Source organism: Nematolebias whitei, chromosome 17 (genome assembly GCF_014905685.2).
Source record: "Nematolebias whitei isolate Nwh7 chromosome 17, NemWhi1, whole genome shotgun sequence".
Classification (NCBI taxonomy): domain Eukaryota; kingdom Metazoa; phylum Chordata; class Actinopteri; order Cyprinodontiformes; family Rivulidae; genus Nematolebias; species Nematolebias whitei.
In genome coordinates this window covers 27,533,082-27,560,624 of record NC_056514.1, presented here as the reverse complement: position 1 = coordinate 27,560,624, position 27,543 = coordinate 27,533,082, and the positions used below count along the sequence as shown (strand labels likewise).

Here is a 27,543-nt window from a genome sequence, read left to right as displayed (position 1 = left end):
CTTCAGTAATGTCCATATTTCATTTATGTTTGTGTATTAACTCTGTTCATGTGTGCGTGTCAGGCAGCATGCCTCCGACGGTGTAGTTTATAGTGACGCAGAAGCTCCTGGTGGCTCTTCCTTTGTCTGCTCTTCTTCCTCAGACCTGAAGGTCTCGGAACATCCCCTCTAGATGGAGTATTACTACTTCCTGAAAAATAAAACACAAAAAAATAAAATATGACAACTACAAATAATCAAGTCGCTGTTTTAGAGCCAACAATCAAATTGTAGCTGACTATAACATATCTATTATCGTCATCAGTATCTTGCAGCTGAACTTAAGAGGTAACCCGAGGTAAGGTCATATTCTTTCTTTTGAAGTCTCGAGAGGTAGATGAGCTAAAAAGAATCAAATTAGAGGGTAAAGGCAGGAAAGCAGAAGTTCCCTCACTTTGTTCGCAGTGCGGTCCTTCATAGCCTTTGCACCGACACTGGAAGCTCCCTGGTGACAGAATGCAGATCCCATCGTGCATGCATGGGTTGGGCTTGCACAGGTTTACAGGCTTCTTCACCTCTGACCAAAGAAAACCATCACAAACCTTTATTCCCAGGCAAGCACAACATATAAAACTCTTTTATACTTATCTATTGGCATCGATGTTTCATGCAAGTTTGGTGGAAAAAACTCAAAACTGAATTTGAATTTGATCACCTGAGCACAGCATCTGCACCAGCACATCTTCAAAGTACTTGAGGTCCTCGTAAGACGGCACAGAGACCATGCGGTCCTCCGAACCTGCGATCTTCATCAGTCTCTCCCTCTGAATGTCTCCGATACCAACCACAAAAACAGAAACGCCTTTGTCTCTTAGCTTTTGAGCCGGCACCACAGCATCGTCCCCGTTTGAGCCGTCCGTCACCACCACCACGGCCTTGTTGACTCCCGGCCGCGCGCCGTTAGCCACAGTCAGGACGCTGGAGTAGATGTGGAGCAGAGCTGACCCTGTGGATGCCACCCCTCCCATGTAGCTGGCCTGACCTACCGCGCTGAGGATGGCAGAGCCGGACTCGTGGGTGTCCAAGCTGAACACGGTGTAAGGCCTCCGGCTGTAGGCGATGAGGGCTACCTGAGCCAAGTCGCGGTTGACATCAAACTGCACGGTGAGGCTGCGCACGAAGTCCTGCAGGGTGGCAAAGTTCTCACGGCCTACACCAGCTGAGGCATCCAGGGCAATCACCAGGTCCACTGCCTGACCCAGACATCCTGAAAACAAACAAACACTTGAATTATTGCTTATTTTGTACCAGATCTAGTGTTTAAAATGACTTTTTCTTGCTAGATCCAAAGAGTTATGAGCTGAAAAGGACAGTTGAAACACAATACACAGCATTTGTTTTGATTTTAAATAAGGACTGATTGCATTATTATTAAACCCAGACATTTATTAGCTCTGCTAACATTTGTCTCAAAATAAATTTCTAATTCCCATGCAGAAAAATCCCATTCACAATGATACTACCCCCACTGTGCTTTAGAAAATTGTTGGATTGTACTTTGTATACCTGGATTATTGAGCATGGACTTTTTGATTTTGAACCAGTTTGACATGACTGTCTACGAGGAAGAGGGCCGGCACGAGAGGAGGGGGCGTGCCAAAGACACCATCTTAGCACCAACATAACTGGTTTGTTTCACTTTGGAGTAAGCTGTTTGGGGGAAGAATCAGTTTTGTGTTGCGTTTCCTTGACTGATGAAGCCTTCTGGATGGAAGGTGAAACGTTTCAGCAAAAAAATAAACTGTCCAGATGACCGGACTGAAAATTGTTGGACTGTACTTTAGAGTTAGAATTGGTTTCTTATGCTTAAATTTAGGTTTCCCCTCTCTCTCTCTTTTATTGTTTTTACAAAAATGACTTGCTTCTAATCAATAAATAATGTCTATTTGATAACATTCTCTGACAACACTTTATTTTCCCCAGACTTCTTGGCTTGTCCTTGTGATCTTTGGCAAACTGTAGCTGTTCTTTTAAGAGAAAAAGGAATTTCGTTTTGTAGCCCTGCCAGCTGCAACATATTTACTCGGTGTCATCCTGATGGTGAACAGATGAGACAAAATCAATATGATGTTTTAAAGCTCAGACCTTTCAGATTTTCTATTTAATTTACTAAAAAATTAAATAAATAAAAAAAATCTGGTGTAACATTTTGTCTGATTATTTAGGTTTTCCTGATGTACTTAAATACATTGTGTAAAAACAAGATTACCGTATCATTTGGACTATAAGGCACACTTAAAATCCTTTAATTTTCTCAAAAATCAACAGGGAGCCTTATAATCACTTTATGTAATAATTCTGGTTGTGCTTAGGCCTGTCACGATAACAAATTTTGGGCAATTAATTCTCTCAGAAATTATTGTGATAAACGATAATATTGTTTGAAATTTAACAATAATTGTCAAATTGTAGAAGAAATGTTGATTTGTTTGGAGTGTAGTATATTTTTTGACCACCTGATGGCAGTATAAGACTGTTTGAACCAAAGGATGGATAGTTGAGCAGCGTTTCTCTAAGAAAAATGGGAGGGAGGGCCCTTGACGTGACATGGGCTGACATGGTGACGTAGCACTCGGTGATTTCAGCTCTTTAGCATAGCATTTTTCAGACAAAGCTTTTAATTAAAAAAATCAGTAAATAAGTCCTCAGCTTCTTTTTGCAGAGAAAAACAACTTTTTACACGAAGGCACAGGTTTCAACTGTGAATTTTGGAGCTTTGACAAGATGGACATTTTTTCCCGAGGTCGGCCTGTTAGCTAAGCTCGTAACTTAGCTTCTCAGCTTAGCTGCTTTTAACAATCCAAAAACGTGATTTTGGATTGTTAAAACAGATTTTAAAGAGAAAGGGAGGGGTCAGTGAAGAGCACCAGAGTTGAGCTTTTTGTCATCCAGTGTCTTCAGTAGAAAGAAGAGACACAAAGAAATGATAAAGCCGGTAAATGAAAATTAGGTCGATAATTTTCATTCATCATGCGATTAATTTATTGTTTATCGCGACAGGCCTAGTTGTGCTTACTGACCTTGAACCGATTTTAAGTGGTACACGGCGCTCAAAAATCTGTCACAATGTTTTAGTTTCGCTTAATGCACCTCATAATCCGGTGCGTCTTATGTATGGAAACAGACCCATTCATTGATATTGCGCCTTATAGTCTGAAAAATACGGTAGGTTATGCAGGAAATATTCCAAAGGGTTTACAAACATTTAAGTAACATTTTATATAATAAGGATCGTCTAGGAACCTATCGTATATTACCATATTGGTATGTAACAATAAACAGATTTTTTTTTGTTCATGGTTTTAAACTTCTGTTAAGATAAAATGCATTTTGTGGTTTATGGTCATTTCACAAAGGGGTTCAGGCTCTAACTGTACTTTTCTGCCAAAAGGTGGCAGCAATGTACCAGCAAATACATTATGGAAAAATACTAGTTTTAAATTAACGACTAGAAACATATTTTTGGCAAATATGTTGAGATTTTAACAACGAATGTATATGTACATAGAAATACAAAGTTTTTGTTAAGACGCGGTTAGTACCTTGTGTATCCACGCTGCAGATCTTGGCCTTCAGCTCAGGTATCTTCTCAATAAGCCTATCAGGTGATGAATATGTGAGAGTCCTATGAGGATTTCCTGTTATATTATTCAGTTTCCCCTTGAAGCCATCGGGTCCCACCCCGATCAGGAAGGTCTCTCTATCTCGTGCATATTTAGAGGCCTCGATCACATTATCTGCAGCAGGAGTGGAAGTGAGCAACACCACAACGCGAGGAAGGTCATCTGAGACGTCAGCAAAGACCGGCTGGCTTACAAAGCCATGGTGGGTCACGTGGCGGAGTGCCTTGCCTGTCAGGGTTTGACCACCGGGAGGTTGAAGTGAATCCACAGCCTTAAGAAGTGCCCTCAGGTCTCCTTTCAACGTACCAACCTGGGCCTCTACTCGAGTCTCTCCACCAAACACAGCCAGGCCGACTTTACTGGGGCTGTCATACCCAATGACCATCTGCAAGAAGCGCTTTAAGAAAGACTTGAGGCGCAGGAAGCCTTCTAACGTGAGCGCAGCAGAGCCCTCTAGCAGGAAGAGTAAATCCACAGAACAGTCCAACGATAACGCAGGAGCTGAAAGATAAAGGGTTACGTTAATTTGCTTTCTACAGTGTTAGACATCATCTTACATGCAGTCGATGAATGAACAGACCGCAGTGAGGGTCTCCTCCGTAGCCAGGTGAGCACACACAGCTGTAACCCTCTGGACCTTCTGACACACACGTTCCACCATTCAGACAGGGCTGAGAGTCGCAGGGATCTAATAAGGAGGAAGAAACAAGGTAAAACAAGTTGTCATACTACACTGAAAATAAGTAAATTAACATTTTGTGAGGGGGGTTATCACCTGGACAAATAGTTCTATGACAGACTGAGGGGTGTCTCTTGAAAACCTTCCTGTACCTGAAAAAATGGGTACAAACAAGACTTTTATTTTAACAGCATCAGGAATGGCAGGATGTAGGTTTTTGTCAAAACTGAGTAGAAATAAGTTAAGTGCTGTTCTAATTGTACTCTTTACTGTTTGTTGGTTTGAAAGCTCTGAGAAGAACTGGACATTTTCTTCCTCTATGCAAAAGTTAATTTTACCTGCAGTGTAGTGGGTCTCCAATAGTGTTCTGTACAAATTAATTTAGCTAAAACCCGTTTATAGTTTTTATTTCCCCAAGAGAGCATTACAGAACTACACTAGTGTGTTTTTAACACATTTTTTTGTTATTATTTAATATGAAGATACACTAATCCTGCACAAGAACAAATTCTATGTTGCAGTGACTTCCTAACATTTCAGATAAAAATTTTCAAGCCCAAATATTACACAAACATAGTTTAAAAGCTAAATAAGCAAGCAGCTTTATTTTGTAATGTTCTATTTTTTGTCATTTATGACTAGGCCTGTCACGATAACAAATTTTGATGGGCGATTAATTTTCTCAGAAATTATTGCGATAAACGATAATATTGTTTGAAATTTGGCAGTAATTTGTAATTACTGTCAAATTTAAAATTAAATGTTTGTTAATTTGTATTGCAAGGATGACAGTATAAAACTGTTTAAACCGAAGGACGGATAGTGAGGGAGCGAGCAGTGTGTCTCTTTAAGAAAATGGGAGGGAGGCCCCTTGACGTGACATGGGCTGGATCTTGTTCCTGTTTTTCCATTCTCAAAATGGCGGATGCTTGGTGCGGTTTGAGCTCTTTAGCATAGCATTTTTCACACAAAGCTTTTAATAAAAAAAAATCAGTAAACAAGTTCTCAGCTTCTTTTTGCAGAGAAAAACAACTTTTTACACAAAGGCACGGATTTCAACCGTGAATTTTAGGAGCTTTGACAAGACGGAGGTTTTTTCCCCGAGGTTGGCCTGTTAGCTTAGCTCGTAGCTTAGCGTCTCAGCTTAGCTGCTTTTAACGATCCCAAAATGTGATATTGGACAGTTAAAATGGATTTTAAAGAAAAAAAGAGAATGAGAGGGGTCAGTGAAGAGCACCGGAGTTGAGCCTTGTCATCCAGTGTCTTCAGTAAAAAGAGAGACACAAAGAAACAATAAAGCCAATAAATGAAAGTTAGGTTGATAATTTTCATTTATCATGCGATTAATCGATTTATTGTTTATCGCACCAGGCCTATTTATGACTGTTGTTTTAAGCTTTTGTAACAGTTATAGTGAAAACTTGCTATTAGGATTATTTTTCATCTCTCTTTGATTTGTGAAGATCATCTCAAGACTCCTAGCTTAGTGTTGTCTAAGCTAGAGTTGGACTCAGATGATCTCTTGTGCCAAAGCACCCTTGGGCAAGATGCCAAACCCCATCCTGTCCTTTCTGTTGCTAAACAACTGTCTTGCAGTTTGGCATTTTCAATTCACTGGGAAGAGCCTTCATTCAGACATGACAGGAAAAGTAAATAATCCATAACAATAAAAATTAGTTTTGACCAATCAATAAATAGGGAAGAAGCATTGTTTGGATGTTTGATCTCAGAAGATTAAAAGTTTATAGAATGAAGATGTTCTTCTGAAAGATTTATCTTTCTTTCTCCTGCATGGCAACTGTCAGACCAACAGAATTAATCAAAATAATGAAGACCATAATTATCGTGTAGAAAAAAAAACATCAAACAGCAGTACACTTCCTGTGTTTTTAAGGAGAAAGGTTTCATGCACACTTGCCTGTAGTAAGGACAGAGAGATGCGTATGGGGAATAACCCTTCGAGCTTTTCCAGCACATGAAATTCCCTTGCAGCTCCTTCACGGTCTCTAATGTTTTCCTCTCACAAGGGAATGATTCCATCATACAGCCTGTGGAGGACAGGGAAGAACTGTTGGGACTGGTGTTAGAAAGATGGGGAACTTGAAGGATGATGGACATATCTTAGGTCGGACAGAGCAAGTCAAAACTAAGATCTCAGAGAGGAGGCAGTGTCAGATCCAGAATGATTTTATGAGGCACATGTCTGAGATTGGATAATTAGCATCAGATGTAGTTGTAACTACATTGAAGACATTAAAGACACTAACCTGCAGGTGTTGCATTGCAGACCAGGAAAGTGCTCAGTGTCGTGTACAGACCATTGATGGCATCCTGGAAGTGCTCGGCAAAGAAGACATGACTTTCAGTTGGTTCACTGGCAAGAGAGTGAAGTTCCTCCCACCTGCAAATAAAAGAGTTTAAGGATTTTTTTTCCCTGTGTAAATACATCTATTACAACTAACAACTAATACTTAACAACCATAAGTCGTACTTTGGGTATCGCAAGCCGATAGCAAACAAGACCACACCACTCTCTTTTAGCTGTGCGGCTGCTTGGACCACTTTGCCCTGAGACTTCCCATCCGACAGGAGGATGGCGATGCGAGGGACACTGGAGGAGTTACGGCCCCCTGGAAAACCCTTCCTCAGGATAAATTTCAGAGCCAGGCCTGTCTGGGTGCTGCCTCCCCTGTGAGAGGAGTTAGGAAAAGGATTTTTCACAGTTTTAGAAGAATCATCATAAAATGTTGAAGGTCCCTAATATGTAATTTCTTTTCAAATTACATATTTTGTGGAATATCACAGACAAAACAGTATCTCATGGCTTACAATTAGATGCCAACTTGCCAAAATGAAAGTTGTAGCATCATATTTCTCAGTTCATGCATCTATACATCAGAGACAGGTCAAAAACTTTTATTTAGCTATATTAGCACACAATAAAGATAAAGAACAAGTACTATAACCATGTAGAATAATTTTAATTGAAAATTGTACATAGTTTAGTCAAAGACCATGAGGATGGATATGTGTCAGGAGACAGGGGGAGAAGAGGAAAGTCAAGAATTTAGGACCGAGGGTGGAAACTCTAAATGTGGGGACATTGACATGCAAAAGTAGAGATGGCTGACATGATGCAGAGAAGGAAGGTAGATGTTTTGTGTGTCCAAGAGACCAAGTGGAAGAGCAGCAAGGCTGGCAGCATTGGAGCAGGGTTCAAACTGTTTTACCATGGTGTGGATAGAAAAAAAAATGGAGTAGGGGTGATCCTGAAGGAGGAGTCGGAAAATAATGTAGTAGAGGTGAAGAGAGTGTCAGACAAGGTGATGTTTCTGAAGGTAGAAGTAAAATATCTGATGCTAAATGTTGTCAGCAGTTATGCTCCACAGGTTGGATGTGATGTAGAGGATAAACATAAATTTATGAATGATCTTGATGAAGTAATAGAGTATTCCCGGGAGGAGAGAATCGTGATCGAAGCAGACCTGAATGGATATTCTGGTGAAAGAAACAGAGGGGATGAGGAAGTGATGGGTAGGTTTGGTGTCAAAGAAAGAAACCAGGAAGGACAGATGGTGGTGGATTTTGCCAAGAGAATGGAAATGGCTATAGTCAATACCTATTTCCAAAAGAGGGAGGAACATAGTGATCTATAAGAGTGGAGGAAGGACTACGCAGGTCGACTACATTCTGTGTAGAAGAGGAAACCTGAGGGAGATTGGGGACTGTAAGGTTGTGGCAGGGGAGAGCATGGTCAGACAGCATCAAATGGTTGTGTGAAGAATGACTGTTGTTGTGAAGAGAAAGAGTAAAATCAGAGAAGAAGACCAAATGGTGGAAGCTGATAAAAGAAGAATGTTGTGAGAAAATCAGAGAGGAGCTATTAAAGGCTCTGGGTAGTAAGAAAGAGCTTCCAAATGACTGTGCTACTACAGCAACAAAAATTAGAGAGACAGGTAAGAAGGTACTTGGTGTGTCATCTGGACAGAGAATGGATTATAAGGAAACCTGGTGGTGGAATAGTGAAGTGCAGGACACTATTCAGAGAAAAAGGTTAGCCAAGAAGAAATATGACAGTAAGAGGACTGAAGAGAGGAGACATGAATATAAGGAGATGGAACGTAGAACAAAGAAGGAGGTAGCAAAGGCAAAACGATTATGAGTTGTATGGGAGGCTGGACACTGAGGGCCAGAAGAACTTGTACCGATTGGCGAGACAGAGGGATCAAGCTGGAAAGGATGTGCAGCAGGCTTGGCTTCTTAAAGATATGGAGTGTAATGTTCTAATAAGTGAAGAGAGTGTGATTGGAAGATGAAAGGAGTACTTTGAGGAGCTAATGAAAGAAGAGAATGAAAGAGAAAGACAAGGTCATAGAAACTGTGGACCAGGAAGTGGGAAAGATTAGTGAGGGTGAAGTCCGGAAAGCTCTGAAAAGAATAAAGAAGGGAAAGACAATATGACCTGATGACATACCAGTGGAAGTTTGGAAATGTCTTGGAGAGATGGCAGTGAGGTTTTTGACTCAAATATTCAATGGCATATTTGAGGGTGAGAAAATGCCTCAGGAATGGAGAAGAAGTGTGCTGGTGCCCATTTTTCAGAGCAAGGGTGATGCAGAGTTGTAGCAACTACAGGGGAATTAAGTTGATGAGTCACACGAAGAAGATCTGGGAGAGAGTTGTGGAAGCAAGACTTAGATGAGAGATGACTATCTGTGAGCAGCAGTATGGTTTCATGCCAAGAAAGAGCACAACAGATGTTGTTTTTGCTTTGAGAATGCTGTTGGAGAAGTACAGAGAAGGCCATTGTTTGTGGATTTAGAAAAAACATATGACAGTGTGCCAAAGGAGAAAGTGTGGTATTACGTGAGAATATCTGAAATGGCAGAGAAGTATGTTAGACTGGTAAAGGACATGCATGAGGACAACATGACAGTGGTGAGGTGTCCTGTAGGAGTGACAGATAGCTTCAAGGTGGAGGTGGGATTGCATCAAGGATCGGCTCCGAGCCCCTTCTTGTTTGCTCTGGTGATGGACCGACTAACAGATGAGGTCAGGCAGGAATCCCCATGGACTATGATGTTTGCAGATGACATTGTGATCTGTGATGAGAGAAGGGAACAGGTGGACGAGAACTTGGAGAGGTGGAGGTATGCACTTGAAAGAAGAGGAATGAAAGTCAGCCATAGTAAGACAGAGTACATGTGTGTGAATGAGAGGGAGGCCGGTGGAACAGTGAGGCTACAAGGAGCGGATATCACAAAGGTGCAGGACTTCAAGTACTTGGGGTCCACTGTCCAGTAAAATTGGGAATATGGTAAAGAGGTGAAAAAGAGAGTCCAGACAGGATGGAGTGGATGGAGAAAAGTTTCAGGAGTGATTTGTGACAAAATGGTGTAAAGGTCAAAGGAAAAGTTTACAAGACAGTTGAGACCAGATATGTTATATGATCTAGAGACAGTGGGACTGACAAAAAGACAGGAGGAAAAAACTAGAAGTGGCAGAAATGAAGATGTTGAGGTTCTCCTTAGGAGTGATAAGAATGGATAAGATTAGAAATAACATAATCAGAGGTACAGCACAGGTTGAACAACTGAGAGTTAAAAGTTAGAGAGGCCAGACTGAAATGGTTTGGGCATGTCCAGAGAAGGGACAATGTGTATATTGGTAGAAGGATGTTACAAATGCAACTGCCAAGAAAAAAGACAAAAAGGAAGGCCAAAGAGTAGATATATGGATGCAGTTAGAGAGCACATGGTAGTTGGAGTGAGGACAGAGTGAGATGGAGGAGGAAGAATCACTGTGGTGACCCCTGAAGAGGGAAAAGCCGAAAAAAGAAGAATAAATTAAATAAACAAAGTAACTTATACATATTTTAAACTTGAGGTAAACATATACACATTGACCCACTACTTATTCCAATCCAATTAGATTCAGGGCAGCATGACTGGCCTTTTCAAATGTGGATACTCCCATTAAGCTACTTTGGAATTCAACTAGTATTACCCATCTTTTGAACCACAGTTTGGCACAAACTTCAAGGTGAAATTGCTTTTCTCTTTAGCTTTTGCACTAATCCAGTATCCAATGACCACACACAGTGCACCACTAATCTGAATTAATTTGATTTCCAGTCCAAGGTGCAGTTAGTGTTTACTGTTGTTTAAGTGCATGAAGTCAGTGTATAACTAAGGCTTTAAATGTAACAAAAGGTGTGAGACAAAATGAGAGGTGACTGTGGCTTATCTGACCCACGTTTTTTCAAAGGCATTTGTTTGTTGTGAGCAAAATGAAGGGAAATACACACCTGTAGGAAACCTTTTTTATGTGTTTCTTCAGCTCCTGTTTGGTGGAGTAAGAGTCCAAGGAAAACTCGAGCCGAAGACTGGAGCTAAACTGAACCAAACCTACTCGCACCTGAACAAAGCCAGAATTACTAGTGTGCTGGTCGACATGATGTAAACAGCAGATTAAAAAGGAAAACTGACCTTGTCTGGCCCAATGTCTAGCGCTTGACACAACTTGAATGCGTAGTGTTTGGACCGTTCAAAGCTGCCCTTCCCTATGCTGTAGGAGCCATCCACGAGAAAGAGGATATCCATGACTGCCGAGCACTGCATCACTTCCCATGGAAACACACACAAACACTTGGATGCAGACTCAGTAACTGTTTTTCCTGCATTTTACCAGGACTATCTCGCACAGTAAATAGAAGGAAATAAAAAAGTTGCATACCAAGTTGCTCTTTTTTTTCCTTCTTTTTCTAAGAAGCACACACAATAAAGTTAAAGCCACACATCAGTTTTGAGCTGTGTCGTTCAGTTTTAGGTACCTATGAAGGTTTTTGGCTTTTTACTATGACATATTTACTTGTTTTCTGGTGTAGCTCCAAATATGAGGTTTTTTTTTGTTGTTTTTTTTAACCTTCAGAATGTGCTGATGAATCTTGTTTTTTTTTCCCTCATGTATATCAGACCAAACCAGAGGGGATATTTATCCCTTGTTCTGCCACCAGATCTCCTTCTCGTGGGACATACCAGGAAAACTTCTGGAGGAAGTCACCCAGGAAGCATCCTAATCAGATGTCTGAACCTGTGGGATCTCATTCTTTCTTTCGTGTTCCATGTCCAATGACCACAAGTTGGCTTGAAACATAGATGACCAGTACATTCAGCACTTTTTCAATTTAGCTTCTTCTTTGCCATAACAGACCGGAGCAGCATTCTCATTGTTGTGGTCATGGTTGAGATTCATTGATTAATCTCCCCGTCCATTCTACCATCACTCATGAACAAGACTCCCAGGTACTTGATCTCCTATACTTGTAGCAGAAACTCACCCTCCAACCCAGAGGGAGAATTCCACCCTTTTCCAGTTGACTCACCTCAAGTCTAATTATAACGATGAGAAAGGAAGCTGAGGTTTGTTTATCTCTCTCCAAGCCTTGTGGTGCGACTCTTTGTTGGGAATGTTTGCTATACAGTAGTTTCCTTTTTTCTGTGTTATATATACTTCTACAGGTTTCTTTTTTCCTCAATTTGACTGATAGAGCTGCTTTCGTGTTTTTCTGATTTTGGGTTCAGGTTACAGGAAGGACAGCAGAGGCCTTTTGTATAATCATCTGAGGGGTCTCTCTTTTGTTTTGTTAATTTTAGCTGGCCTGTCAGTTTTTGTTTTATTCGCAGTGTGAACCTTTTTTCTAGTTAACTTTACCAGTTAGCCACAACTACAGGATTTTGATTGTTCCTGCTGGTTCTTATTGGTAGGTTTTCTCTGTAGAGGCATTAGCATGTCAGTAGAGAGTGGAGGTATAGTATTAGTGATGCCCAAGGACACTTTGACAGGCTGCAGGAACTGGAAAGAAAAACTGGCGACATAAGAGGGGATTAAGTTTGGGTGTCAAAGTATTGTCCACCAAAGGGTCTTTAAGTAACATTGGGTCATGGTTCAACATCTTGTTGCAATGTCAGATCTTAAGTTTCCACACATCTCGTTGATTTTGCCAAATTATGTTTTTAGCTTCTTGTTGTACCTTGCCGTCTTTTGTCAAGTTTGATCTTCATTGAACGCTTTGAACTTCATCACATTTCTGTTTTCAGTGTCTTGTCTACGTTTGAGTCCTGTCTACCACAATTCATGATTCTAATTAGTGTTTCGCATTTTCTCATCATAATATTTAACTTTTTTTATTTACCATTAATTTAACCCTTTTTATTTCAATCATTTTTAAAAGATACTCACTTTCAGCTGCAGAGTTGATCTTTCCAATGTTGCCCTGGCTGGTTTTGAGCTCCTGCACAGAGGTGCCATGCTGAACTAGGAGGGACAAAATACATAAAGTGCAGTGCAATAACTCTATAGGATCAAGCTATGACAATAGCAGAAACCAGGCTTTACCTAAACACCATACAGTTATTAAAAAAAAACATTCATACAATTTTTTTCTATTAAAAAGTGTTTAGTGGTTTTCAACTTTGGTCTAGTTTATTTAAAAAATCCAAAGATAAATAAATATGACCTGAGTCATCTAAATTATTCACCATTTTTGGACGTTACCACCATAATAAGTGGGCGCTTACATAATTGTCTGTGAGCATTTGTCTGTTAGCGAAAACTCTCTTGAACCCCTGGATGCATTTTAAGGAAACTTTCAGGAAAGATTCAATGAAGATACATCTACAGCTGATTAATTTCTGGAACCAGAACTAATTAACATGACAGCCAACTGACCTGAAAAAGAAAAAGACAAAATGGCTATATTTCAGCCAACTTTACAGCTATTTAGTTAAAGTCTGATATAGTTGTAGCTGAGAGTCATTCACAACATATACTCTACTCATGTGTGAGATCTATGTGTGGTGGTACCAAGCCCAACCAACAACGCCACAAATGTGGTGGGACCGAGTGGAGCTCATTAAAATTATGCGATTTACAAGGCACACCAGTTCATAGATCTTACAAAAATACTTAGGACATCTGAGACAGGCGTGCAAATTTAGAAAACAATTTATTAATTCCCATTTTTATTTATAAATACTTCTTTTTAAAAACACTTTTTAAATACTTTCTAAAATCCTATGAACAAAAAAAAGGTACTGAACAAAACCCAGGAGCTGAGGTTACCAAACCAGCACGGCCCCGGACCCCAGCAACTGGAAAAGAAAAGAAAATTAATAAAGGGCAATCACTAAACTAAGTCTAATCAAAAAGAAAATTAAAATAAGCAAATTACAAATATAGTAATTTGACTATACATCAAATAACTTACCAAAAATATATATATAAAATATATCTAAATTATACACAAAGTAAATGGGCTGTAAACAAACAAAATAGGTAAAACTGCACTGTATTAAAAAAAAAAAAAAAACATAGAACTTTAACAAATCAAATGCTCATTTTAAAAGTCCACACCCAGGTGTGTGGCTAATTAACCACGACACTGATACGAGTGCTCAGGGACCGTGCCCCAAACAATCGGCGCGTGGAGGAGTCCTGTGAAGCAGCCACAGGTGTCTGGAGACAATTAAATGCAATAATCTGGAGAACTCAAACAGCAGTAGTCTTCCACAGAGACAGAGCAATGGTAGTCTTCCATAGAGATAAACAGTTGTAACCCCAGTGGAGACAAAACAGCAGTGGTCCCAACTTCAGCAAAGGACCTGCTGACACACACATGCAGACTCACACACACAGGAGGAGGAGAAAGGCAACAAGCTTGGCGTTCACCCCATGAAGGCCAGAACAGCATGCACAACACGATCTGCTGCTCAGCCACAACCAAATCCCACACGGGTTGCGAGCCACGTATTGGGAGCAAGAGGAAAACAGGTGCCAGAACAAGCATTACTGCCTCCTTTTATACTCTATGTCACTTAACAGGAAGTGACGTTCCTCTAGCCATGTATATTTCTATACTGCTATATATGCTTTAATCTTTAGGACCTTCTGTTGGAGTCAACCCTGTTGGTCAACCTTAGGAAACACAAAACTGGCTCTAACGTAAGAAGGTTTCTAAATACTGAGCTAAACGTTGGTGTGGTGATAGCAGAGAGTGATTCTAAACACATATTCTAAGCTCTAATAGACTGTGAGTTTTTTTTTCATTAAAATGTTGACAAGTAAGTCATGGGGGCTAATCATTCATTCAAGGAATGCAACCTTCATATTATTGTGAACTTAAATAGTCTGAATACTTTTAAATATTTCTGCAAAGCTAATAAAGCTTAGGTAACACAGTCCTTCTTTATGTTATTATTATTATTATGTCTTTTTAAAAATTAAATCAGAACAAATAATGAGACACTTTTCATTAGGCTGGCGGAGCACTTGGCTCAACATGCGATGCATAATTGACTAATCTAAGCTAATCTAGCTAATGTGAATAGACAAGTGAGGAAAAACATTCTTTTGCTCCATTCGCTGAAAGGACATTCTTCTTTTTGGGCGCAGGGAGAGTGGAGCGGACAAGGCGGGGATGACATGATTTATTGGGAACAAGCCTTTGTTGCCCCTGGCAACCGCAGCAGATCACACAGGCATTTGTCTAACACAGAAACACACACAATTAAACATGTCTCGTCAACCAGGACTCATGTAGAAATTTGCTGCAATGCTTGAGGCTGTCCAACTGTAGGAGATAAAACGTCAAAAACCAGAGACCATCACAAGATTTCAAGAATCTGGAGAAATGTCTGAGCTCAAAAGACAAGGCTGCAAATCAATACTGGATGTCCGTGATCTTTGGGCCAAAACGCTGCACTGAATTAAAACACTTAAATTTTTGAAAATCGCAGATGCCACATTCTTTCACGTGCTAAAGAGGAGAGGAACAATCCAGCCTGTTGTTAGTGGGTAGTTCAAAAGGCTGCCTCTCTGATGGTATAGGCATGCATTAGTGCCTTAAAATAAATATAAGTTTTGGCAAGAGAAATGACTACTTCTTAGTAAACATGTCAAATGCTTAAAGTTTTGTGAAATAAATAAAGCTTTGCAAGATTGGCAAATCATCGTGCTCAGGTTTAATTTTCATTTTACACAACGTCTCAGGTTTTTCAGAATTAGGATTACGTATGCAAAACTAAAGACTATTAGCATCCATAACAGTCTAACAATGTTCAGTTGCAAAACGTAAAGTGAAATATTAACTCTGCGTTTGGCACAGGGTGGTATTTTAAAGTCTAAACTCTAATGAAGTTTGTAAATTGGGTTAAAAAAAATTTAATTTTACTAGTAGATAAAAAAGGTATCACACAGGAGCAAAACACAAAACAATGAACACTGACAAAGACAGGGAAAAAAATGAAACTACAGGACATATTATTATAGATTTACACCAAAAAGGTTGATCAAAAACATTTAGACAAAAATGATGACAGCCCTGGAAAAATAAAGGCGTCTTATTTTCCACACCTACAGTAAGTGCTCATGGCAATCTAGTCTTTTCAAAGTCCTTTCAGTCATCAAGTTAAAGGAGAACACTAGGGGGGAAAAAGAAAAGAAAAAAGAAAAAAGAAGGGGAAAAATAAATAAATAAAGGCGAACACTACTAATCAGAGAGAAGCACCACCTGCAAACCAGGAGTCTGAACTTTGACCTTTCCAGATCCCTGACCTGCTCATCTGCCCTGATTCCAACATCATTCCAGCCTCAAAGTTCTCTTCCAAGTCAAAGATTCGGGGCCTCTGACACCAGGTTTTTCCTCTCCAGTGGGGCCCCAGCTCTAAACAAAAACTTTAAGTCAGGTTCTTAAAGCAAAATGAAAATCTGTCTTTAAGAAGAAAATAATTACAATAAGGAACAAGTTAAAAAAATGAGCCTAAATTAGTCTCGTGAGGTTGATGTTTGTTTTGCAACGAACAGGAGATTTATGTGGTATTTTTAAAACTGATTAAAATCTCTGCCTGTCATCAAAATTTATTTTAACAGACTGGATTACATGGACATTTAGTTCTGCAACATGTTAACTACGCTGTCAGAAGGAGCCTCCTGACAAGGACAAACTGTCGAGTTTGGTTCAGTTCAAAGTTTTAAAATGATTCATCGTAAACGCTCAAAATGGGGTTAAAGTTGCCATAAAAAAAAAAACTACTTAAAAGATTATATTTCCACACAACTCACGCCTCTTTCCTCAGGCAAATACCAACACTCCTGAGTCCAAGCTGTAAAGGTAAAACATTTTAAGCAGAGAAAATAAGGTAATAGCTTTAACATATAATACTTTTGAATTTTAATAATTTATTCTATTTTTTATTAGGATTAAAAAACTAACTTCATTCAGGTTGTAATATCATTTAAACATTTTAATGGTTTAAGTGGAAAACTAATGTGCAGCTAGACATGGTGAAATGGACAGTACTTATATTGCGCCTTTCGATCTTATCAAGATACTCAAAGTGCTTTACACTACAATCTGTGCCCTCATTTACCCATTCATACAGCACTCTGCTAGATCTTTACAAAGAATAATCAGTACTTTATCACATTCATACACCGGTGGGACACACATCGGAGGCAATGAGGGGTTCAGTGTCTTGCCCAGGGACACTTCGGCATGTGACTGCTGGTGGAATTTAACCCCAACTCTTACATTGGAGGACTGCTCTAACCACTCAGCCACAGCCACCCCAGACGGACATGGATATCATCAAAACTGGATAAATATTTTGTTTCTTAAAAATGGACACCAAAAAAGCAACATGTATGAAAAGAATAGCAGTGGACCTAAGATGGAGCCTTGTGGAACTCAACAAGTCAGAGGAGGGGCTATAAAGTAAGAACAAATTTAGATCAAAACTTAAAAGACAGTCAGAACTTGTGCTGTCTTAGTGCTCAGCCAGCCGTAATTTCAAAGTTAACGTGATTTATTAACTTTTTTTGTGTCAACAAATTTTTGGATTTGTTTAAAACAGACAGGCACACTGTAAAGTTGTGTCTTTTACAAGGAGACTGTGAAGAGTTCGCTAATGAAAAACTAGGAGCAAAAATGTGACACTAGGGAAGTGACACGTGTAAGATGAAAATTTATATGAGAATTTTTTTCCCCAACAACGTTAACATTTAAGTTTCAGACAAACCAGAAGAAACTTCATGCTAAATACAGCACCATGTGGAGAAACACTTGTATAAATCAAACACGATGCACACGTCAGCAAGACATTTTATTTGTTGCATCCTAAACCCACAATAAAACTATGCCATGCAAACAAAAAAACAACAGAAAAGCAAAATCTTGAAATCATCTTCTTTGTGCCAGAATTAATTTAGGAAAGACTGAGGAAACAAAGAAAAAGAATCTTACGAGCTGATAAAGGAATGTCATTTCATTCTTTAGGCGAACCAAAGGAAATGGGGACCATCCTTTGTGGTCTCTGCTCTCCCTGTAAGTCCTCCATGATGGCACAGGAATGCTCAGGGCATGCTGACTCAGTGTTTGGCTGCAGATTACTGCATCCTGTTTTAAAATATGTTTAATGAATATTTTTGTTGTGGAAACAGGTCTGCAGATGGAAAACATTTCAACTTAAAGGCCTTGTGTAACTTGAAGGAATGCATGTCGCCCGCTTCCTTTCAAGCTAAAGTTTTAAAATAAGAACATCTGAATTTTGAGATGAGGGAGTTAGAGCAGAACCTTTAAAAAAATGTGCAATGTATCAGTGCTCTGATTATATTTTGGGGATGACTTCCAGCTATTACCACTTTCAATTTTAGCTCAATATCTTCAAAAATAAGTTAAAAACACTGTTGTTTACAGTAAAGTCAGCTAGCAGTGGTGGCCATCTTGGATTGGTTTAATGCCAAAAGGTTATCAGTTGTAGATGTACATCCAATGATTACTTTCTGTAAGTTTCAATCAAATCTGTTTAGGGGGTCAAAGGATATTTTGCTAACAGACAAACTGTGATGACTCCAATGGTTATTGTCCATGTTTTAAGCAAATATGTTGTGAATTGTGAAGCAATTAAAATATGAGTTTAGGAATAACTCTCAGCTACTACCACACCAAACTTGAGCTCAATATTTAAAAAAAAAAAAGATTGAATTAGAGTAATTATAGTGTTTTTTTAATTTCAGTTAGATGTGGCGGCCTTGTTGAATTAGGTTGATTCCAAAAGCTAAAGAGTTGTAGATATATATTCACCGATTACTTTCTGAAAGTTTCATCAAAGTCGAGCCTGTGGGTAGTAAGATATTTTGCTAAAGGACACAAACTCAGTCATGGGCACAAACATTCCTTTTTGCTTTCATCTTTTTATCGGTGGGTAACAAACAGTGCATTAAACCATCATTACAGGCTTTGAACACCAGTGAAACTAAATATAGCACTAACATATGAACCAACCTTTACCAAGCAGCAGGATGAAGAGGAAGCTGACACAAATACCAGGGCGCATGTCGGAACACCTGGAATGACATGAAATGGAGAAAAATATGTTACGGAACCTGAAAAAAAAAAAAGCTTTCAGTGTAGGAGTAAGTTTTTCTTATCTTTATTTTGACTTGCTATTATATTGAAATGAAGATGTAGCATTAAAAAAAGCATTGAATTTATTTGTATTTGCCGGATTGTGTTTATATGTGTGGTATTTAGATACTGCTATGATTTCAAATGTAACAAGCACCAGTTTGTCAGTTCAATGAGCATCATGATTTTTTTTTTTTTAACAAAATACACAAGTAAGATCCATAAGATAAAAAAAACAAAACAAGATTGCATCCATGCAACGATGGTGTAACAAAATATAACTGGACAAATTGCATTTACTGCAGAAAGCTGATGTCCAGGCTAAAGCTTACACAAAATACACCAATACCTAAAAAGTACAATAGGAGCACAAAACCCAGGGCCACTGAAATTATAAAAACAGAGCTAAAAGATTTTGAAAAAAAAGCTAAAAGCTATAAGTAGCAGAAACATGCTAAAATAAGTGAAAAAAAGGCTGAATGTTAAAAGCTTGAATTGCCTGAAAAAAGCCTAGAGGAAAATAAAAAAAGCTGAAACTAGAGGAAGCTTAAAGCACAAAGCACCTAAAATTAGCAGAAGGGTGGCCGAAAGAAGTCGAAAAAGCACACAAAGCTGAAATTAACTCAGAATGGCTAAAAATGCACACAAAAAAGAAACAGGAAGAAAAAAGTTGAATAGATCACATTAAAGATGAAATTATCTTAAAAGTAGCCAAAATTATGAAATTAGCAACAACAAAAAAATTGCTAGAAGCTAAAAGGCATGTAAGAAGCTGAAAAATGCACAAAAAAGCTGAAATTAGAAAAAAGAAGCTAAAAGAAGCAGGAAACAAGCTGAAAACAAACAAACAACAACAACAAGAAAAAAGCTGAAATGAGCAGAGCGAAGTTAAAGGAGCTGAAGGAAACTAAAGATAGCAAAAACAAGTGGAAAAAAGCTGAACCGGAACAAAAGCTGGAATGAGCAGTAAAAAGTTGTAAACAGCCCAAAGAGTCAGAAGGATGAGAAGATTCATTTTCAATGAGGGAAAACAGCTGAAAAAGAAAAAAAGTTCACAAAAGTCATGGCAGGAATGCTCCGAACAAGCTAAACTTTTTGATGTTTGAAGTGTTGAAACAGCACAAAAGTAACAGGAGTTAGAAGCCAAAGAACATGAGAGTAAAACTGATCTCAGAGTCCAAGTGTTAAACGATCCTGTGCACATTTACAGTAACTGTAACTGTAGGATTACTACAGTAACTGTAGGGTCAAGAAGCCCTCAAAGCAAGAAGTACGCAGAATTAAACGTGGCGAAGACGTTTGGGAAGTAGTTTTTCCCCAACAAAAGAAAGTAGTGTTGAGTTTGAGTGTTTTGACAGTCTGTTCTTTATTAAATCTGCGGAGTGTGAACGACTCAAAGGGAAGCTGCTCTTCCAGGTTTACAAACACAAAAAGCACGATTTGTACAGACAGGCGTTTCTGCTCGAGCTCACATAAAGATTTTCCACACCCACCGTGTTTAAGACTAAAATTATTTTAGTTGTTCTAAAATCCATGGATCACACAGTTGGCTCCACTGCATTGCAAAGTGCATAAAGTGCATAAAAAGCTGCTCAGAGTGCATGTTCAGGACGACTCCTAGCAACAACCACAACAAGTATTAGCTCAATATCTGTACAATTGACTGGGTGTCATGTAACACACACACAAATACGAACAAAAAACATCACAGCTTCACCTTAGATGTTGGGTGATAAAAAGATGGTAAATGAGCATACGATTTGACTTTGTACTAGGGACACACGATATTATCAGCACGGTATCGTATCGGCCAATATTAGCGATAAAGGTAAATATCAGACATCGGCCGTTCCATCAAAATAACTCACCGATATAAAAAGCGCTGTTTTTGTATGACAACCGAGTGACAAGGATGCCTGCAGCGCCAGCACATTGTGACGTCAAGTGCACAGTTGAGTTTAGATTTGTGAAAATTTACAAATTTGCACTGTTCGAGTGTTGTCATTGTGTTAGAGAGAGTACAGGTGCTGGTCATAAACTTAGAATATCATGAAAAGTTGATTTATTTCAGTAGTTCCATTCAAAAAGTGAAACTTGTATATTATATTCATTCAGTACACACAGACTGATATATTTCAAATGTTTATTTCTTTTAATGTTGATGATTATAACAGACAACTAATGAAAACCCCAAATTCAGTATCTCAGAAAATTAGAATATTGTGAAAAGGTTCAATATTGAAGACACCTGGTGCCACACTCTAATCAGCTAATTAACTCAAAACTCTTGCAAAGGCCTTTAAATGGTCTCAGTCTAGTTCTGTAGGCTAAATAATCATGGGGAAGACTGCTGACTTGACAGTTGTCCAAAATATGACCATTGACATCTTGCACAAGGAGGGCAAGACACAAAAGGTCATTGCTAAAAAGGCTGGCTGTTCATAGAGCTCTGTGTCCAAGCACATTAATAGAGAGGTGAAGGGAAGGAGTAGATGTGGTAGAAAAAAGTGTACAAGCAATAGGGATAACTGCACCCTGGAGAGGATTGTGAAACAAAACCCATTCCAATATGTGGGGGAGATTCACAAAGAGTGGACTGCAGTTGGAGTCAGTGCTTCAAGAACCACCACGCTCAGACATATGCAAGACAAGGAGTTTGGCTGTCACATTCCTTGTGTCAAGACACTTTTGAACAAGAAACAGTGTCAGAAGTGTCTCACCAGGGACTGCTGCTGAGTGGTCCAAAGTTATGTTCTCTGATGAAAATAAATTTTGCATTTCCTTTGGAAATTAAGGTTCCAGAATCTGGAGGAAGAGAGGAGAGACACAGAATCCATGTTGCTTGAGGTCCAGTGTCAAGTTTCCACAGTCAGTGATGGTTTGGGGTGGCATAGCATCTAATGGTGTTGGTCCACTGTGTTTTCTGAGGTCCAAGGTCAACATAGCCGTCTACCAGGAAGTTTTAGATCACTTCCTGCTTCCTGCTGCTGACCAACTTCACGGAGATGCAGATTTCATTTTCCAACAGGACTTGGTACATGCACACAGTGTCAAAGCTACCAGTACCTGGTTTAAGGACCATGGTATCCTTGTTCTTAATTGTCCAGCAAACTCGCCCGACCTTAACTCTATAGAAAATCTATGGGGTACTGTGAAGAGGAAGATGTGATACACCAGACCCAACAATTCAGAAGAGCTGAAGGCCACTATCAGAGCAACCCGGGCTCCCATAACACCTGAGCAGTGCCACAGACTGTTCAACTCCATGCCACGCCGCATTGCTGCAGTAATCCAGGCAAAAAGGAGCCCCAACTAAGTATTGAGTGCTGTACATGCTCATACTTTTCATGTTCATACTTTTCAGTTGGCCAACATTTCTAAAAAATATATTATTTTTAAATGGTCTTAACATTCTAATTTTCTGGGCAGCACGGTGGCGCAACTGGTAGAGCTGCTGCCTCTCAGCGAGCAGGTCCTTGGTTCAAACCCCGGTCCGGGGGCCTTTCTGGGTGGAGTTTGCATGTTCTCTCCGTGCATGCGTGGGTTTTCTCCGGGTACTCCAGTTTCCTCCCACAGTCCAAAAACATGCATGTTAGGCTGATTGGTAACTCTAAATTGTCCCTAGGTGTGAGTGAGAGAGTTGTTGGTTGTTTGTCTCGTGTGTCTCTATATGGCCCTGTGATGGACTTGCGACCCGTCCAGGGTGTACCCCGCCCCTCGCACAGTGATTGCTGGACATGGGCACCAGCGACCCCCGTGACCCAAAATGGAATAAATGGGTAAAGATAATGGATGGATGGATTCTAATTTTCTGAGATACTGAATTTGGGGTTTTCATTAGTTGTCAGTTATAATCATCAACCTTAAAAAAAAAAATTACATTTGAAATATATCAGTCTGTGTGTAATGAATGAATATACAAGTTTCACTTTTTGAATGGAATTACTGAAATAAAATCAACTTTTTCATGATATTCTAATTTTGCGACCAGCACCTGTAAATGTCATGAATAAATTTGACATTAAACATAATCCAACTTGAAGTGTTACATCATTTTCAACCCCCTTTTTGGCATCTGCATTTGGTAGCAGGCCAAACTGACAAAGACCATATATAATAATGTGGTATTTTAATTCCACAGCAGAGAAAGCTATGTAAGTAAGTAGGTCTTGGGGAAAAATATCAGAATTGGTATTGGTTATCAGCCAAATAAGTTTTAACATATTGGCATATCGGATATCAGCCAAAAACCTAATATTGTACATCCCTAGTTTATATGCTTCCCATTAGCCCGATAATCCTACCATCATCTGTCTGCTCTGTTATTTGGCCACTGTTGGCTCCACATCAGAGGCCTGAATAACTCCGGCTGCTGATAAGCACAGCCATAATATCCTGCACTGAGGTAGGTCAAGGCAAGCCAGGGAGACCCCTGTGCGTAGGTGGAGCTGTGTGCATTTCTGAGACAGAGTCAGGATTGTGTGCAGGACGGAGCTTCGCTTTCAGAGGAGACTCTGCGTCTGCAGAGCTGATATGTCGGCAGCTGACTGACGATAAACATCACCACGAATTGTTAATGCTCTGTTGTGCGCTCGCTGCCACGTCCTGATGACAAGAGGCCTCTTCACTGCCACCGGGGTGCAGTTTGTGGAAGCAGTCAAGCATGCCTATGGTTAAAACATACACACACACACCCCACACACACACACACCTGTCTCATACCTTGGCTGCTTCTTCACAAGCATTCCTCCATCAGTGTACCTTTAAACAAGCCTGTACTTAACAGGCTCTGCAGACCAACAGGAAGGGAAAATACTCATAAAAACACTAGACATTAGGCTTCTGTAAAAGGAGTCAGTTTTACATTGATTAAGAAAATAAAGTATGTCACATTTAAACAAAAACCTCTCTAATAAAAAGTAAATAAAAGGCCTATGCTACAGATGTGCTGTCTCTTTTAAATAGGTTCTTATGTTGGAAAACGCCTCTGCAGTGAACACTATAATTAGCGAGGAGTGCTACTTTTGAGCCAACTTCATAGAAAATGCAGTGAACCAAAACTGTATTTGAAGTTTGTGTGTGATTTTAACATTTAGTTTATTTCAGGGTGACTCACCTGAAATAACCGCTTTTATAACAGCAAAGGCAATGTGGAAATTCTTCTTTTTTTGTGTGTTGTTGTTTGAACATCTGTCTGATTAAAAGCTACAGTTCTAGATCACAAAGTAATTATGTGCACTTAAGTGTTGGAATGTGCTACAAAAGCAAACTGAGAGCCACACAGAGGTGGAGCAGTGTGTAGGGTTAACACTTTACTTTTTACTGATCTGAACACATTACAACTTTATTAAAATACTACATTTTATAAGGACACTTGACAGTGACCAGTCTTTGAATACTACTGCTACTAATATTAATAATAATGACAAAAATAAATACATAGAGAAATTGCATTTCCTGCAAAAACACAGTGTGAATGCTTATTGCAGAAGAACTTGTTGAAAAACAGCTGAAATTAGCTAAAAAAAATAAACCAGCTGAAATTAGCTAAAAAGCATGATGAAAAGTAGTTGAAATGGCAAAACAAGATTAAATTTGCAGAAGAAAACAGAAATAACGAATTTTTTTTTGCTGAATTAGGTTTAAATAAGCAGAAAAGAGCAAAAAATGAGGCAAGTAGCTAAAAAAAGCTGAAATTAGTCAAAAGATAGCTGAAAAATAGCTGAAAAGGCAGAAAGAAGTATAAACTTCCAGAAGGAAGTGGAAAGCTGAAATGAGAAATTAGCTGAAAATGCCAAAATTAGCATAAAAACAGCTAAATAGTAGCTGAAATAGCAGAAAAATATATAAGGAGCATAACAAGCTGAAATTTGCATAAAGAAATTAATTAGGCTGAAAGTAGCAGAAATTACATGAAAAACTTGAATTGATCTGAAAACTACTGAAATTAGCTAAAAAAAAAAGCTAAAAAAAAAAGGGGGGGGGGGGGTAGCTGAAAAAGCTAAACAAGCTTAAATTTGCAGAAGAAAGCTGAAATAACACCAATTACGCTGAAAAAAGCAGACATTTGCACAAAAAAGTGGAATTTATCTGAAAAACCTTAAATGAACAAAAAACAGCTGAAACGTAGCTTAAAAAGCAACAAAAAAAAACTTAAATTACCAGAAGTAAGTGGGCAGAGCATGCTTTTGCTGAATTAGGCTGAAAAAAGTTTAAATGAGTGCAAAAAATGTGGAATTAGCTGAAAAGGCTAAAATTAGCATAAAACAGCTAAATAATAGCTGAAATAACTGAATCTAGCAGAAATAAGGTGAAAGGAGTATAACAAGCTGAAATTAGCAGAAAGAAGTTAAATATGCTGAAAGTGGCAGAAATTACCATGAAAAACTTGAATTTATAAATATGAACAGGATCACAATAGTGTGAATGCTTAATAAGCATTCACACTATAATTATATATACAGCATGATCTGTAAGAATACAGTATAAATGATAAGTGCTGAATTACTTAAGAAGTTAACATTGTATTAACATTAAAGTAGAAAATGTAGCAAAAATGATTGCTTCTCTGCAAAAGATTAGCTAATAGCTAAAAGTAAGTAAATGTGAGTTTAAAGTAGCAACAGACTAGCTAAAAGTAGCAGAAGGGCTAAAAGCTAAAGTAAGCAAAAGAAGGCACAAATAGCGTACAGTGAAGCAGATTTTAAAGAGATCAATATTTTTCTAAATCACTGAAGAAATTATGGATTTCTATGAATAGTTGCATTAAAGAAAAATGTTTTGTAAAGTACAAAGGTTTGAAGAAACAAGTCACAACGCCCTTTTCCCAACTGAGCTAAATTAATGAATGTGTAAAATAGCAAAGTATGCAGAAATAGATAAAGACAGAAGAATTTAGGGAAAAAATAAAAAATAGGAAAACGCTAACTTGTTTTGTAATGTGTTACATTTTTAATAATCTATATATTATCAAATTATATTTAACATGTTAACTATATATTTATATGCAGGATACTGAGAGGTGACAACTTGTAATTTCGAAGGCTTTGTTGCACAGTACAATTCTTACTGCCACAAAACTGCTGTGTTTAATGAATTTCCAGTATGGATAAAGTTAGTGGAAAACAGGAAGATAGATTAATTTTTGTTCATTGTCTGGGAGGAAAAAGACATCACATTCCAAGAGCTTCAAACGCAAAGTTAATGTGGAAAAATCTTTGTTTTAAGTCATGTAAACACGTCAACAAAACTTCCCATGAGTCACTTCTGGCCCGCGGGCCACCAGTTGATAATCACAGGTTTGTAGATAATTACCATATTTGTCCTTTTTTTCAATGTACATGTAAAAAATGTGAAGATATGACAATTTCCAGGTTGATTGCTCACACAAAGACAACTATTATTCAAATTACAAAGGGCCTGAAGTGTAGTGTACCTGCCAATTGTCCAATTTGGGTGGGACAGTCCCAGATAGATTTGCCTCCCCCCACTGTCTTGCATAAGGAGGGGACACTCAAATAATTGTGCTAAAAGCAGAAACTATCAAAAATGTACAGTAATGCAAAGTAAGCTTGTAAAAAAAGTAATTGGCAACAAGAAAAATGGGCAAAGTTAAAGTTCAGGTATGTTTATTAACCGATTCATCCATCCATCCATTATCTTTACCCGCTTATTCCATTTTTGGGTCACGGGGGTCGCCGGTGCCCATGTCCAGCAATTACTGTGCGAGGGGTGGGGTACACCCTGGACAGGTTGCAAGTCCATCACAGAGCCACATAGAGACAAACGAGACAAACAACCATTCACACCTAGGGACAATTTAGAGTTACCAATCAGCCTAACATGCATGTTTTTGGTCTGTGGGAGAAAACCCATGCACGCACGGAGAGAACATGCAAAGTCCACCCATAAAGTCCTCTGGTCGGGAGCAGTACGGTGGCGCAGTTGGTAGGGCTGTCGCGTCTCACTGAGAAGGTGACCGGATCAAATCCCAGTGTGGTTCAGTCAAAATAAATTAACTGCTCAGTGTGTAAAAAAAAGAAAAGAAAAGAGTCATTAAATTTCAAGTTTGATCTCAGATCAAGTTAAGTTAGTGCTCAGTGTTCCACCTTTCAATAAAGATGCTGATTTTTTTGTTTTGTTTTAATACGAATTTAGAATAATGCACTTCAAATGGCTAGAAAATATGTAGTTTTGAGTAGACATTTAAAAAAATAAATAAATAAATTAGTTGGACCCCTCTATGACTGTTAGGCATCACTGGCGCTGCAGGTGTTCCTCATGGCCATGATCAGGTAAAAAACATGGAAGTGAACATTTATAACCTTCCCTGTCAGTAATGATGTCCAGAATAACAAACAACAGAGCTGAAAACCACAACTATGCATTTTCACTTGTTTATACATTTAAAAAACACGTCTTAGGTCAAAATATTGAATGACCAGCGAATCACACCTGTTTAGCTTTTAGTTGCTTTTAACATCCGGTCACGTGTCAGGGGTCAAGAACAAACGGGGTCAAATGTCAGGACATTGACAAGCTGGCTTTAAAAAGTGTTTTTTGTTTGTTTTGTCCGACACGGGTACAAATCTGTCTCGTGTTTTATACACTTTAATATTTAGTAATACCACGCGCATTTCCAAAGGTTTGTCTTTACGAGAGCTCAACATGACTCACTAAACGTCTCTACAAACTTTAAACATTACCTTCGAAGAAGATTGCAGGCTTTCCCTCAGCGA

At 38.8% G+C, this 27,543-nt stretch overlaps 1 protein-coding gene across 1 annotated transcript; it reads right to left on the bottom strand.

Annotated features, from left to right (window-relative positions):
- vwa2 (von Willebrand factor A domain containing 2) lies at positions 1-27,543 on the bottom strand. Its single transcript, XM_037691054.1, has 14 exons — positions 27,511-27,543; positions 18,683-18,744; positions 12,583-12,657; positions 10,830-10,963; positions 10,649-10,758; positions 6,833-7,030; positions 6,609-6,742; positions 6,260-6,389; positions 4,438-4,493; positions 4,243-4,350; positions 3,582-4,163; positions 695-1,246; positions 434-556; positions 1-190 (listed from the first exon to the last, which is right to left on the bottom strand). Exons 2-14 carry the CDS (start codon positions 18,732-18,734, stop codon positions 60-62), a joined length of 2,385 nt encoding a protein of 794 aa, XP_037546982.1. The 5' UTR covers positions 18,735-18,744; positions 27,511-27,543; the 3' UTR covers positions 1-59.